Source organism: Moschus berezovskii, chromosome 5, assembly GCF_049115385.1.
Source record: "Moschus berezovskii isolate FMDL1 chromosome 5, NW_MosBer_1.0, whole genome shotgun sequence".
NCBI lineage: Eukaryota > Metazoa > Chordata > Mammalia > Artiodactyla > Moschidae > Moschus > Moschus berezovskii.
This window is the reverse complement of record NC_142464.1, coordinates 102,458,065-102,474,816: the sequence shown is the minus strand read 5'-3', so window position 1 is coordinate 102,474,816 and position 16,752 is coordinate 102,458,065. Positions and strand designations below refer to the sequence as shown.

The following is a 16,752-nucleotide window of genomic DNA, read 5'->3' as shown; positions in this document are numbered from 1 at the left end:
TGAGTTCCTATTATTATATTTGGTCTCATCAATTAGGACAAAATGGTTAAGCATTGGGCAAAAAGTTCGTTCAGGTTTTTCCATAAGCTCTATGGGAAGAGACTTCCCTGGTGGTCCAGTGATTAAGAATCTCCTTATAACTTAGGGGGTGCAGGTTCAATCCCTGGTACTGGAACTAAGATCCCATGTGACACAGCACAACTAAGCCCACAAGTCGCAGCTACTGAGCCCGGGCACCCTGGAGCCCGCACCGTAACTAGAGGGAAGTCTGAGTGCAGCGACTAAGACTCAACACAGCCAAAAACAAAATAAAAAAACAGGAATTTTTTTTTTTAAATAGATCTTATGGGAAAACCAAAACCAACTTCTGGCCAACCCAATATGTGACTTATGGAATCACTCTCCAGGTTAAAATCTTGGCTCTATCTTCCAAATTTTGTCATTTTGAGTAAGTGACTTAAACCTTTCTTCAGTTCAGTTTCTTCATATGAAAATGGAGATCACATTAGTACCCACCTTGGAGAATCACTGAGAGCATTAAATGGCAAAATGCATTCAAAGGAATTAGCACAGTGCCTGTCACATACTAACAGGCTTCCAGGTGGTACAGTGGTAAAAATGTGGGCCTGCTGATGCAGGAGATACAAGAGACTCGGGTTCAACTCCTAAGTCAAGAAAATCCCCTGGAGGAGGAAATGGCAACCTGATCCAGTATTCTTGCCTGGGAAATTCCATGGACAGAGGAGCCTGGTGGCCTACATCCACGGGGTTGCAAAGAGTTGGACACGACTGAGCACAGCACTGCACTGTCATCTACTAAGCTCTCAGTACAGTCACCTATTACTGCTGCTACTAAGTCACTTCAGTCGTGTCCAACTCTGTGTGACCCCATAGACGGAAGCCCACCAGGCTCCCCCATCCCTGGGACTCTCCAAGCAAGAACACTGGAACTAGACACCATGAAAAGACCACTCACAGAGAACATGAGCCAGTCAATGCCAAGTGGTTCAAAATCCTTAGAAACAATCAGGGTATCTAAAAATTACAACTCAGGAACTGCCAAAAGCAAGCTGGTCCTAGAAGGGAAGGAATCTGAGCAAGGCCAAAAGGGATGGATGGGTAGGATTTTGATGATGAAAATAAAGCATTAACTATTACAAGTTGTAATGTGTGCCTCTTTTCTTCTTTCAGTTTACAGTCCCAGGAGCAACTTCAGCAAGACATAGGACAGTGCCAACCTTCCTCACATGTGTGTGTGCGTGTTCAGTTGCTTCAGTTGTGTCCAACTCTTTGCAACCCCATGGATCGTAGCCCGCCAGGCTCCTCTGTCCATGGGATTCTCCAGGCAAGAATACTAGAGTGAGTTGCCATGCCCTCTTCCAGGGGATCTTCCCCACCCAGGAATTGAACCCGGGTCTCCTGCATCTCCTGTACTGCAGGTGGATTCTTTACCACTGAGCCACTGGGGAAGCCCCACACCCCACACATAGAAACTGCTGTAAAGCAGAACTGGCTCCCCCATCTCTGGCTTCAAGCCACTTTATCTGGAAGCAGAGAACTAGAGCACTGGTTTCTACAGGGCTCTATCCCACCCAGTTCTTAATGATACTCAAGTTGAACTGTTTCTTTTTTCATCACCCAGTGTTGCAGTTCTCACAACTTGTTTCACAATAAGGATTTGTTGTTCTTTAACCTGTGCATTTCGACTGTTTCACCATGCTTTTCAGTGTCCTCTTTAAGAAATGATTGACAGTAATTGGGGAAAATTGTGGAAGGGACTCAAGAGGTTTTGTTTTTAATGATTTGGAAGAAAAAAGGTATTAACAGGTTTTCTAATCCGTCAACTCAAATTCAGAAAGCAAACACCTCTCAGACCCAGCATTAGAGGAAAATTACCGATTGCTCCCTGATGCTTTTCAACAGTTGAGAGAGTGGCAAGCCTAAGCAATCTCAGGGCCCCCTCTGTTCATCCACAAAGAAAAGAAGGAAGAAAGGAAGAGAGAGAGGGGCACCAAGGGATGGAAGGAAGGAAGTTTGCAATCTGAGTATAGCTTGAGTATTTCATTTGACCTTGAGGGAGTGCCAAAAATTGTCCAACATACTAACACCAGCTAGTGCTGGGCTTCCCAAATATTGTTCTGCAAAGCACTGGTTAACTCTGGGAGAAGCTATAATAAATCAAGGGAAGGGATGCAGCCTCCTTCATTCCAGAGATTCACAATGCATACCTGCTTCTTTAAGGTTTTGAGAAATTCCATAATAAAGAAAGCTGCTTAACTTTACTTAACCAAGAGTTTGCCAAATTTATTCAGCCAGGAGACATGTTTTCATGCCACACCTATTAACCACTGCTTAGAGCTCAAGTACTGGAATACAATATGAAAATTCTCAAGAGTAGTAGTTCTTTCCTGATGCTTGTCTTCTTTTGCTTACATTCTGGCACAGATTTATGAGAAAACAAACCAGCATTTAAAAAATTACTGCATAAACAAAATTTTAATCCCCTAGAATTCTGCCATCCTGACAAATCAGCTATTTAAAATTTTGCAGTCTTCGTAGAAAACAAACCTACAGCTACCAAAGGGGAAAGAAAGGGAGGATAAATTCAGAGTATGGGATTAATAGATGCACACTACCATATGAAAAATAGATAAACAACAAGGATTTTCTGTATAGCACAGGGAACTATATTCAACATCATATAATAAACAATACTGGAAAAGAATAGAAAAACAGGTGATATGAATATATATATCAATATTTACTTTAAATGTAAATGGATTAAATGCTCCAACCAAAAGACACAGACTGGTTGAATGGATACAAAAACAAGACCCACATATATGCTGTCAACAAGAAACCCACTTCAGACCTCAAGACACATATAGACTGAAAGTGAGAGGATGAAAAATATATTCCATGCAAATGGAAAGCAAAAGAAAGCTGGAGTAGAAATCCTCATAGCAGACAAAAATAGACCTTAAAATAAAGATTACAAGAGAGAAGAAAGGATACTACATAATGTTCAAGGGATCAATCTAAGAGGAAGACATAACAATTGTAAATATCTACGCACCCAACATAGGCACACCTCAATACATAAGACAAATACTAACAGACATAAAAGGAGAAATTGACAGTAACACAATAACAGTAGGAGACTTTAACACCCACTTACACCAATGGACAGATCATTGAAACAGAAAATTAATAAGGAAACACAAGTCTTAAATGATACATGAGATGAGATGGATCTTATTGATATCTTCAGGACATTCTATCCAAATGCAGAAGAATACAACTTTTTCTCAAGTGCACATGGCACATTCTCCAGGATAGACCACATCTTGATTTGGGTCACAAATCAAACCTCAGTAAATTTAAGAAAATTGAAACTGTTATCAACCATCTTCTCCAATCACAATGCTATGAGACTAGATATCAATTACAAGAAAAAAACTGTAAGAAACACAAACACATGGAAATTAAACAACATGTTTCTAAATAACTGTTACTGAAAAAATCAAAAGGGAAATAAAAAAATTTTTAGAAACAAATGACAATGAAAACACAACAACTCAAAACCTATGGGATGCAGCAAAAGCAGTTCTAAGAGGGAAACTTATACCAATACAATCCTACCTCAAGAAACAAGAAAAACAGCGAATAGACAACCTAAATTTACACCTAAAACAACTGGAAAAAGAAGAACAAAAGAACCCCAAAATTAACAGAAGGAAAGAAATCATAAAAATCCAAGCAGAAATAAATGAAAAAGAAATGAAAGAAACAATAGTAAAGATTAACAAAACTAAAAGCTGATTCTTTGAGAAGATAAACAAAATTGACAAACCCTTAGCCAGACTCACCAAGAAAAAAAGAGAGAAGAATCAAATCAACAAAATTAGAAATGAAAAAGGAGAGGTTAACAACAGACAATGTGGAGATACAAAGGGTTATAAGAGACTATTATGAACAACTGTATGGCAGTAAAGTAGATAACCTGGAAGAAATGGACAGATTCTTAGAAAAGTTCAATCTTTCAAGACTGAACCAGGAAGAAATAGAAATTATGAACAACCCAATTACAAGCACTGAAATTGAAGCTGTGATAAAAAATCTCCCAAAAACAAAAGCCCAGCACCAGATGGCTTCACAGGAGAATTCTATCAAACAGTTAGAGAAGAGCTAATGTCTACCTTCTAAAGCTCTTTCAAAAAATTGCAGAGAAAGGAACACTTCCAAACTCATTCTATGAGGCCACCATCGCCCTGATACCAAAACCGGACAAAGACAACACAAAAAAAGAAAACTACAGGCCAATATCACTGATGAACATAGATGCAAAAATCCTCAACAAAATTTTAGCAAACAGAACTCAGCAACACATCAAAAAGCTCATACACCATGATCAAGTTGGGTTTATTCCAGGGATGCAAGAATTCCTCAATATATGCAAATCAATCAATGTGATATACCATATTAACAAACTGAAAGATAAAAACTATATGATCATCTCAATAGATGCAGAAAAAACCTTTGACAAAATTCAGCACCCATTTATGATTAAAACTCTTTAAAATATGGACATAGAAGGAATCTACCTCAACATAGTAAAGGCCATATATGATAAGCCTACAGCAAACATTATTCTCAATGGTGAAAAACTGAAAGCATTCCCCCTAAGATCAGGAACAAGACAAAGGTATCCATTTTGGCCACTATTATTCAACATAGTTCTGGAAGTCCTAGCTACAGCAATCAGAGAAGAAAAAGAAATAAAAGAAATCCAGATTGGAAAAGAAGAAGTAAAACTCTCACTGTTTGTAGATGACATGATACTGTACATAGAAAACCCTAAAGACCGTATCAGAAAATTACTAGAGGTAATCAGTGAATTTAGCAAAGTTGCAGGATACAAAATCACTACACAGAAATCACTTGCATTTCTATATACTAACAATGAAAAATCAGAAAGAACAATTAAGGAATCAATCCCATTCACAATTTCAACAAAAAGAATTAAATAAATATCTAGGAATAAACTTACCTAAGGAGATTAAAGAACTGTACACAGAAAATTATAAGACACCAATGAAAGAAATCAAAGATGACATAAATGCATTCGAGTCAGTTCTAAGGAGGTGGATGAACCTAGAACCTATCATACAGAGTGAAGAGAGTCAGAAAGAGAAAGATAAATACCGTATTCTAACACATATATATGGAGTCTAGAAAAATGGTACCGAAGAATTTATTTACAGGACAACAATGGAGAAACAGACATAGAAAATAGACTTATGGGCGTGGGGAGAGGGGAGGAGAGGGCGAGATGGATGGAGAGAGTAACATGGAAACTTACATTACCATATGTAAAATAGATAGCCAAGGGGAATTTGCTCTATGGTTCAGGAAACTCAAACAGGGGCTCTGTATCAACCTAGAGGGGTCGGATGGGGAGGGAGATGGGAGGGAGGTTCAAAAGGGAGGGGATATACGTATACCAATGGCTGATTCATGTCGAGGTTTGACAGAAAACAGCAAAATTCTGTAAAGCAATTATTCTTCAATAAAAAATAAATAAATAAAAAAATTAAAAGAAAAAAAGAATACAAAACATATATACATATATGCAAATATAGCTGAATCACTTTGCTGGACACCTGAAACTAACACAATATTGTAAATAAACAATACCTAGATTAAAAGTGAAATAAATAAATAAAATATTTCAGCCTTCTCCTCTACAATATTACTCTCAGTATTATTTCCTTTCCACCTAAGAACAGCCTTCCCATTAGACATTCCAGAAAAACAATGTCATTTTTCAATGCATCTTCATTTGAATATATCTTCTTCATGTTTTCTTTTTAATTCTCATCCTTTTCTATTGAAAAGAGAAAGGTTTTAGCTGAGAAAGACAAAGAGAAGGAGCACCCCCAGACTTTGAAATTTGGCGATAACATTGTTGAGATGTGAGCAAAGTATAAAAAACAAAAATCTATGGAGAAAAAAACTGGTTTTCCATAACACCTCACCATGTCAGCTGCAATCTTATCCACTCTTACCTCTCATCCCAGTTCATTTGTCTTTGTTGAAAGCCTTCAGCTCTGGCCCCAAATCTCACAAACTGTGTATTTGCTTTGATAGACTTGGAGGGAAAAAAAGAAAAACCCTCATACATAAGACATCTCCATATGTGATAACACAGTGAGGTTATTGGATATGTTCCCAAGATGTGCTTATTCTTGTCTTTGTGATAAATTAGATGTAATTTTCTTTCTTAAACAGCTAAGGGCAATTAAGAGGTCTCTGATGATGATCTTAGGTTAGGTACAACTCAGAGAGAGAATAAATCCTGTGAGTAAATCCTACCAACCTCTAAAGTTCACACGAGACAGAGGAGAAGAGAGGGTGCTTCTCCAGGGATTCCGCTGTGTTAGATTTTCCCAAGGACTTTGGAAATGCACTCTATTGAGGGCACTGCATGGGTGGACTATCTTCTGCTTTGTTATCACCAGGGCTCCTCCTAACACCTTCCAGCATTTAGATAAAAGTCACTGAAATATTCCAGGAGTTTAACTTATGACGTGACTGAAGCAACACTTGAGCTAAAAAAAGAGTTCCAGGATATCAGGCTCAGGGTGAAATGAAGATAGAAGATGAGTTTATGGCTCACTGAGACCTTCACCCTCCTCCTGGACAGCTACCCCAGATAGTCCAATAGTCCCACCTGCCCAAGGTCAAATATATCATCTTCCTATTCTGGTTCTTCACAAATGGTTCTCTCATTCCTTGAACTTACTAGACCAGAATCCTAGAAATCATCCCCCAAATTCACTCTCCCTTAGCCTCAGTTCTAGGAGATTACCAACTTCTGCTGTTTCTATTAGGTTGAATCATATGAAACTGCCACTATTTGATCTTTTTTTTCCCCACAAAACAACGATCTCAGATGGGTCAACCTAATACACAGTTAATGCTTACTGAAGCTGTGCCCTGCTCTTCATCCCATCAGCAACTTTCTCATCAAAGGGCTTCATCTTTCACCTGGATTCCTACAACTCCCTCCCAAAGGACTTTCTGCCCCCATGTTCTTCTATGCAATCTTCTGCAGAACTTTCTCTTTACAGAAATGTAATTAAAATGCTTCCTTCCTTAAAAACCTATCACAGTCTTGATAACAAGGCATGTTCTCCTCAAACAGAACCCACAAAGGTCTCGTGGAACCTGGCCTGCTTCCTTCTGCTTCAGGGCCCAGCACCTGGAGGGACCTGGCATTCTACTGAACTCTGTTGATGCCTGAATAGAAAATATTCTTTGACTTGTTTTCTGGAATGCTCTCCTTTCCAAATCTCCAAAGCCCTCTAATTCTTACTCATGCTTCCAAATCATCTGTCATCACTAGTTCCAGAAGGCCTTCACCACCCACTACACACATGCACACACACACACATACACACACATGCGTGCACACACATGAGTGCACACACACACGCACATTCTAGTCTGGGATAGGGTGCTGTCCCTCAGCTCATATAGTCACAATAATATCATATTCAACAAACATCTCCTTCCTTCACTACACAGTGTGTTTCTGGAATGCAAGCAATATATTTTATTCACCTGACCTCCCCAGAGCCTAGCACAGTGCCTGGTAGGGAGAATGCGGGTAATAAATATCTGATGAAGCCATACATGAATAAATCCATTACAATATTACAGAGAGAATTGGGAGGTATTTGGAAAGGGCATATATTCATTAAAAAATAAACCTTGGGGTCAGTGCACTTCTCTAAAAGGTCAACAACTAAAATTACTGGTCATATTTTTCTGTGATAAACATTAGTAATCTACTCTCAACTCAGGGCTTCTTAGGTGGCAGTAGTGGTAAAGGACACACCTGCCAATACAGGCAGAAATAAGAAACATGGGTTTGATCCCTCAGTTGGGAAGATCCCCTGGAGGAGGGAACAGCAAACCATTCCAGTATTCTTGCCTGGAGAATCCCATGGACAGAGCTACGATCCATAGGGTTGCAAAGAGCTGGATAAGACTTAAGCAACTTAGCAAGCACGAGTGCATTCTCACTCAACAAAAGATTTCCAAGTACCAAACAATGGGTTACCTTATTAAAAAATTTCACCTAATCTCAGGACAGACAAGGTGTGTTCCTTTCAGCTTACATTAATGGAACCTGATATTCTAGGGCTGGGGATTTACAGGGTCATTTGGCCTACTCCAATGATTCTTTATTCCACTGATCCCATATAAGCCTTAAAAAGTTAATGCAATTCCTATTCACCTAATTTACCATCAAAGAGGCCTCTGGACATTGGAGAGGACTGAGCTGATTAAAAATTAAAATTTTCCAATCTCCTTATATAAACATTTATTTATAAAATGGCCCCAGCATAAAGTGTTTAAGTTCCACACTCAGAATAGTTTGAAAATAGAAAAGCCATTATGAAGGTTCAACCTTCTAACATCTCTATCATCTCTCCGACCTCCAATCTATCTTCCACACAGCTTGCAGCCTTCCTGCCTGTAACATAGACTTAGCTGTCAAAGTTCCCTCTAAAACTCTCATAGTCCTATTATTGCCCACAAGAGTCAGTCCAAATTTTTTAGCCTAGAACTCTGGGTTCTGTATACCCTGGCTCCAACTTACATTTTCCAGTCATTTCACCTAGTATGTCTTAATTCAAACCAGGTCCTTCAGCCAGGTTGGATCACTCTCACTGGCCATGAATGACCCACGTGTTCTACCCCTGCCTGTCTCCTGGTAGAAACACACCTGGAATGCCCACCACATTTCCCTCTGTCTAACAGAATCCTAGTTATTCTTCAGGAAGAATTTTAGGCCCCACTTGTCCATATTTATTTCTTCTTCTTCTGAACTCCTACAACCCATACTGTTTAAAGAGGTTATGATTCAGAAATTGCTTTGTACTATCTGTACTTTTATCATCTCCATAAGTAGCCTGGAAGATCTCTGAGACCCCTCAAACTCAGCACCCTGGGCTCTGGTTACTCTCAACAACATCCACTAATGTGCTTTAACCATGTCAGGAACCTCTTGGGGGCTGCTCCTCTGTATTCTAACATAGGAATCAGCCCTAGGCTCCTCTATCCTTGGAATTCTCCAGGTAGGAATACTGGAGTGGGTTGCAATGCCTGTCTCTGGGGGATCTTTCCAACCCAGGAATTGAACCTGAGTCTCCGGAATTGCTGGCAGATTCTTTACTGTCTGAGCCATCAGGGAAGCCCCTCTAGTTGTGGGCTATCACATATGTCTGAAGCCTGGACTCTCTGAGCTTCTATTTTCGATTGTTCCTAAAATGTCTGCAGTCTCTGTAATCAGGTTTTGCTCTGAATCCTAGCAGGTCTTGGCTGCTCAAGAGTTCTATCTTCCTAGGGTATAGATCTTGAACTCTCATGTCTAGTCATTTTTTAACTCATTTATTATTATTATTTTTTTTTTTTTTTTGGTGGTACTACATGGCTTCTGGTTACTTAGTTCCCTGATCAAGAATCAAATGCAGGCCCCCAGCAGTGAAAATATGGCGGAAGGAGAAGGGGACGACCGAGAACGAGATGGCTGGATGGCATCACCGACTCTGTGAACATGAGTTTGAGTGAACTCCGGGAGTTGGTGATGGACAGGGAGGCCTGGTGTGCTGTGATTCATGGGATCGCGAAGAGTCGGACACAACTGAGCGACTGAACTGAACTGAACTGAACCATTGGATAACCAGGGAATTCCTTCTAATGTCTAGTCTTTAGCTCAGTGTTAGTCGCTCAGTTCTGTCTGACTCTTTATGACCCCATAAAGACTGTAGCTGCCAGGTTTCTCTGTCTGTGGGATTTCCCAGGCAAGAATGCTGGAGTGAGTTGCCATTTCCTTCTCCAGGGGATCTTCCTGAGCCAGGGATTTACCCCGGGTCTCCTACACTGCAGGCAGATTCTTTACTGTTTGAGCCAAGGTCATATACAAAAAGAAATAAATCACCCAGGACTGTGGCACCCCAGCCACACATGAAGCACTATTACCATTTACTCGCTATGTTGAATGGGCCACCTCGATACTCTGATGGAGACAACTGGCCACACTCCCTCCCTGCCTGGGAACAAGCCCTACAGCCAGGTCAGCCCCTTCAGTGTGTGTCTAACCAGATTTTTCAGCTTCCCCTGTTGCCCAGTGGATCCCAGGATGCTTCCCACTCAAGCCCTTCAGAGCGTGACAACAGCAGCTGTAGGCAAATCTCTTCAACTTTTTCATGCAACTTGGAGAAGTGGGTCAACAAATATAAAATAACCCACTAGTCTGTAAATTTCCCTCTCCAGACTTAAATTCTTTGAGGGCACAATCATTGTCTTATTAATCTTTTTTTTTTTTTATATATTCTGAGTATCTGACCACTGTTAGACTCAAAGATATTTATTGTAGGAATGGATAGATGAACACAAACACTACATGGCTACTTCATCATTATCCAAATTCCAGGTTTTTTTCCAGTAAGGTGCTTTTTAAACAAAATTTGTGGCCATACCCGTGCAGCATGTGGGATCTTAGATCCCCAATCAGGGATCGAACCTGTGCCCACTGTATTGAGAGCACCGACTCTTAACCACTGGACCACCAGGGAAGTCCCAATAAAGCTGTTGCTGTTTTTTTTTTGCTTTCTTAATTTACTTCCTTTTACGATCTGAGTACTAAACTGAGGAGGAAAAAAATCCCATTTCCTGAAGCAACTGATTTGCTTCTAGGTTAACATCCCTACACTTTTGTTGTTGTGTGCGCTCAGGGCTGATGACAAAGGTTCTTCACAGCAGGAGATAACAGATAGCAGCAGACAAGAGGGCAACAGTTTTCAGAGAGCTGTGACTATCTTGAACCTGCTTCTTGCCATCTGAAGCTAAAGTGCACTGCATGCATGTAAGCAATCATTATCATGACTTCAGTTTTCATTAATATGAAGTTCTAAGGTTTTGTCAGGAACTGCAAGAGCATCATTAGAAGATTCCACTTGAATCCACAGATATTTACTAAATGTCAGATAGAAAGCAGTGAAGTGAATTTTTGGACATGAGACAAACATCTCCCAAGAGAGAGCTCTTAATCTGATGACAAAGGACAAATACGAGAGTCTTCTGGGGCCTGGTATGAAGAGCCCCAGTCTTTGGCTAGGGATTTCTGAGCCTGTAAAGGGGACTCACTCACCAGCACAGTAGCCCACGAGGTTGAGGAACTGCTCCTCTTTACAGCCGGCCCTGCAGCTCCCAGCAGTCAGAGGAACGTGAGGGTGGCAGGAGATGCAGTCAGACTCCAACGGGCCGTGGCACTGCCTGCAGGTGGGGTGGCACTCTGGAAGAAAAAACAAGAATCGGGATTGGAGTTAGCAGCTCAGCATGTACACACACAAAGTATTTAGTGTACTCCACCAATTACACCAAGAATAGACTTCAAATGCTAATCATCTTTTGAAGAAGACTCTTGAGCAAGGCTGGCACACCCTCTGGCATTGACCAAAAGACAGCATTTCTAGGGTCAGCAAAAACATTGCCCATGAACAGAACATGGAATCTAGAAACACTGAAATAAGAGAAATTGGGACTTCCCTGGTGGTCCAATAGCTAAGGTCCCAATGTAGGGGACCCAGGTTTAATCCCCAGTTAGGGAACTAGACCCCGTATGCCACAACTAACAGTTCACATGCTGTAACTAAAAAGATCCCACATGACGAGAGGAAGATTGCAGATCTTGCATGCCTCAACTAAGACCCAGTGCAGCTAAATAAGTAAATGAATATTTTAAAATTTTTTAGAAAATAAAATGAGAGGAACTAGTTGCTCAGTATGACCATTCCCATCTAAATAAATCAGGAAGTTCAGATCAAAGTCAAAAAACAGAAAAACAAATGGTAAGACTCTCCCTCTCTAAAATTCAAAGAGCCTGATGGAGAAGAGGGAGACATTTTGCTTCTCAGAAATCCCCAGCAGGCACAAGTGGAACTATCCACAGCAAGGGAAGTGAAAACTCACAGTCAGATGCCAACCCTGCTCTCCCTCCAGGCCACAACTTGAATGCCTGTTTTAGCATCAACACTTAATTAAAATACAAACAGCCGAAAAAGGCCTCTTTCTGGAGGTTATCGTGAACCATGTTTGAAGTTCAATTCCTTAGACAAAACTGTCAAAGCTATGTTTTCCCCAGAAAAACCACAAAATTACTGAGAGGTACTGCACTGAAAAAGAGCAGTGACTCCCAGTAGGTGCAGGCAATAAAGATAAGGATGGCAAAGAATAAAAGAAAGTTGCAGCTGCAACTGCTCTTGTGCTGCCAAGATGGGCAGCGGGAGCAAGTGTGCGTGGAAGGAGATTGAAGGGTTTCTCTGCCAAGGATGAGGAAGTCTAAGCCTGTCTGAGTCCAAGAGGAGGGGAGGCGAAGGACCAGAGCTGGGTAGTGCTTGCTGGAACTAATGACAAAGAATTCCCTTCTGGTGCAGAGCTGGTGGGAAGGGAAGACACAGATTTCCAGTAAAGTCAACTTTGTCTGGCAGAAGGCCAAGAGAAGATAAGAAGTTATAGAAGAAAAAAAAAAAAGCAAGCAAGCAAACTGCTGATTAGAAGGCTAGCATTAACCATCACCAGTTCTACATTCTTGAGGCTCTTAACTTTGTAAATGCCCATCCAAAAGATACTAGCACTCTCAGGATGATCTCTACCGCCCAGTGCCCCCTCCCTGCCAGGATATTTCCAGTGACCTTGGAGCCCTGCTGCTTGTGGTACTATTACTGAGTCCAAGTCCCCTCTGCTCGCCCCATGACAGACCAATAAATCAATAGACAAGGTGTTGAGGCAAGGAATAACAACTTTATTTGGAAAGCTGGCCGACCAAGAAGATGACAGACTAGTGTCTCAAAATAACCATCTTATCAGGGTCTGGATGCCAGGTTATTTTATAGAACACAGAGGAGGAGGAGGTGGGGAAGTAAAGTATAAAGGCCATTAATCTTGTAAATACCCCCTGGAATGGCCAGCCTCAGGGAGGGGATGTGTTAATTTCCTGTTTCTTGCTGCCATACCTAGGTGAACAGGTCAGAATGTCTGTCTGGACGACAGCACTTTAGTTTCACATTCAGGCAGAGGGGCCATGTTTCCCGAGGTAGGGCATTATGTATAGACAGTATCCTTTCAGTTTAGGAAAGCAAAGGAAAGTAAAAGAAACTTATTCAACCTGTAGCCAGATTTTTTTATTCTTCCCTATAAAAGTACCTTCTATCTGCTGGTCTCAGGCAGGCACGGGCATGGGCAGAGAAGAGTTACAGCTACTCAGACTTTATTCCCCCAAACAATTTTCCACAGACGAAACCAACTGGGCAAGGGTGAGGGCACAGAAGGAAAGACCAGAGTTTTCAAGGACAACCCCAGTGACAAAAACCAAGAAAGCTCCCCACTGAGCTTAATAGAGTGTTTCAAGTGAAACAACCCATCAGGGGCCTACAGAGATTAAAAAGCTACTTGTAGAAGAAAATTCCAGAAAAATAATATTGATCTTCAATCATCTAAATTTGTATTCACGCTAAATTTCCTCTTTGGAGTTTGAAGCTTGATGAATCTGACAAGTTTTAATTTATTTCAAAATATTTTACACATTTACTAAGTTTTCCAATGCCAGAAACACAAATCAAACAATTTTATAACAATGGGCTTTTTCCCTATCAGTCGGCCTCAGCAGTCTATTTTTAGAAATAAAACCATAATCATGATAGAATGTGTTTGTCTTTTCTTTTTTCATTTAGCAACAAGAAAACACAGAGCTACAATAAGGTGCTTAAATTTTAGTACTTTGTCAGTTCCAATAAAACCTTTCACTAATCTGAACTAGTAATTTTTAAAATCTCTGTCACTGAAATATACAGGTGCTCTTAAAAACATATTGGGCTGATGTGTCAAGGAAGAAAATAAATATCTCTTTCCCTTTTTGCTCTATTAGGCTATAGCTGGGGGAGGGGGGGCTGAGGACTGCAGAAGTAAGGCCAATGCCTGCTCTCCCACAAATGCATGAGAGCCTGCAGCAACTCATCTCCTCGATGGCCCCCATCATCCCTCACTATATGCAGAGGATCAAGCTGATTCTCATTTTTCACGTCATCCATATTTCCTATTGGATGAACAGAATTTCACTTGGTGTCCTCACTCAGAAAGACTCACAGCCCAAGTCTAGTCCCTGGGTATGACACGGTTTCTAATTGCAAAGCCAGGTTGTATGAAGACAACATATGGGCATAGGGTGTGACGGGCATATGCCCAAGCCAGTTACATACTCACCTGTACAACTGCCTTCCTGGTTGAAGTACCCATCTGGGCACTGGGAGAGGCACTGCCCATCCAACAGCACTTGGGAAGGCCAACAGGCTGTGCAGTTATGTGGGCTCATCCCTGCACACCCAAAACAGGATGGGTGGCAAGCTGGAAGGGAGAAAAGGCAAAGGAGATAATCAGGAAAGCCATCATCGACAAGGACAGTGGCTCTGCCTTTCCGGTTCACTTTCCTGTAATATTCCACTGGTATAAGTTCTATACATTCACTTAACTTCCCAAGGACAGAACAAACATCTCACATACTTCTTTCAGGCTGTATTCTACAAAGCAAGCATCTGTGGAACCCAGATTAAAGTGTTAGTCGTTCAGTTGTGGCCAACTCTGTGCTACCCCATGGACTGTAGCCCTCCAGGCTCCTCTGTCCATGGAATTTTCCAGGCAAGAATACCGGAGTGGGTTGCCATTCCCTTCTACAAGGGATCTTCCTGACCCAGGGATTGAACCTTGGTCTTCTATATTGTAAACAGTTTCTTTACCAACTGAGTCATCAGGGAACCCTGATTAAGAAAGGGATAAGTGACACAAAAAAACAGAAATAACCATTTGCACGGTCATTCATTTCTTTATCCCCATGTTCCCAGTCTAAGAGGATGTCAGATAAAGAACAGAAAGCCATAAAAATAGTCTCCTTCTATCAGGACAGCTCCTGTACCATCAATGGGCTGCTGATTAGGCGGCTCAAATTAAACAGGAAGGTGACGGAGGCCTTCCTGATTGAGTAAACAAAGCTTTCTATGGTGCCCATGCTCTGATGGAGACTGGACACATACAGGTAAGAAGGACTGTCCAACATTTTGAACTGCTCAAAGTAGCTGCGTCAACAGCTACTGCAAATAACCGGAATAAAACAAATGGAAAACGGAGTATAACAGAGAGAATAAGAGCATCATATCACAATTCGCTGTGACCTTGACTAAGTTATGCAGTTTCTCAAGGCTCCCACTTCCTCATGTATAAAAATGAGAATATAAACTATACATACTGCCTGGGGTGCTGTGGACACCATGTGGATTATTTACTATGCCTCACTTATTTCTTCCCACAGAAACCACGATAACAGCTTTCGCCCACCTTCTGCCCTTACTCCTTCTGCCTTCTGCCCCACCCTGGCGCTTCCCTCTGTGGCCCCTGCATGATGTGACGTGCCCTTCCTCTTGGGAACTGTGAGTAAGGGTTCTTTCCCAAGACAATCATCTCCTGATATGCTGGCCTCATCATATCTGAATAATAATAAAGCCCACAATTTGACACAGCCAGTCAATCACTCTCAATCACTCATTCATCTTTTGTTACTGAGCCGCAAGTAGGTCGAGGAGTTGGGGAAACAGAGGTGAGTAAGACAATGAGTGGGTGGACCCAGGTATTTCAGGGCCAAGATCCACTGACTGCAGGGACACCACCCGCAGTCTCCTCTGCCCCCTCAGTCAAACCTCCTGAAGACGCAAGAGATCAGCAGCTCGGAAGAAGCATATGGGATTTTCTGCCACTGAGGTCTCCATTTCCATCAATCCCCAATAAAAATGTAAATTTCAATCCTTGATGTACAGATTGGGCTGCTGCAAGGTAGGATGTTCTTGTCCGGCAGGACTGGTTTGTAGGAGTATTAAACTCATGATATATGGCTGGTAGATGACTGCTGTCCTAAACCTTCTGGGGCTCCACACTAGTATCTCATCCATAACTGAGCACCTAAAGGTTTAACACCTGTACTGAGCTAAGGCCATACCCGTCTGGATTGGGCAGTACACCCTACCTTGCATGCATGCATGCTAAGTCGCTTCAGTCCTGTCAAATTCTGCAACCCAATGGACAGTAGCCCATCAGGTTCCTCTGTTCATGAGATTCTCCAGGCAAGAATACTGGAGTAGGTTGCCATGCTTTCTTCCACGGGATCTTTCCAACCCAGGGACTGAACCATCATCTCTTATATCTCCTGCATTGGCAGGCAGGTTCTTTACCACTGAGCCCCCTAGGAAGCCCCACACCTTACCTTGTGTGTGCTGTGCATATCCGCTCAGTAATGTCTGACTCTTGGCGAGCCCAGAGACTCTGTAGCCCACCAGACTCCTCTGTCCATGGGGATTCTCCAGGAAAGAATACTGGAGTGGGTTAACATGCCCTCTTCCAGAGGATCTTCCCAACCCAGGGATCGAACCCAGGTCTCCTACATTGCAAGTGGATTCTTTACTGTCTGAGCCACCATGGAAGCCCACACCATACTTATTGGTTGATAAATATTTTGATTATTATCCCTAGATACACTGCAGAGCTTTATATCTATTCAACAGTATTTATTACTCTATGAAAAACAGAGCCAGAGCTCCAAGTTTTAAAATTATTTCCTTATTTTTTTTAAATTGCCTT

At 41.5% G+C, this 16,752-nt stretch overlaps 1 protein-coding gene across 2 annotated transcripts in view; it reads right to left on the bottom strand.

The window, feature by feature from the left end:
* FRAS1 (Fraser extracellular matrix complex subunit 1) overlaps positions 1 to 16,752 on the bottom strand; it is a 533,887-nt gene that overhangs the window by 207,047 nt on the left and 310,088 nt on the right. For both annotated transcript variants that reach the window (XM_055434121.2, XM_055434122.2), the window contains 2 exons: positions 14,335 to 14,475; positions 11,225 to 11,368 (listed from right to left, as the gene is read on the bottom strand). In XM_055434121.2, the coding sequence (XP_055290096.2) occupies positions 11,225 to 11,368; positions 14,335 to 14,475 (285 nt within the window). The remainder of the gene's footprint in view (positions 1 to 11,224; positions 11,369 to 14,334; positions 14,476 to 16,752) is intronic.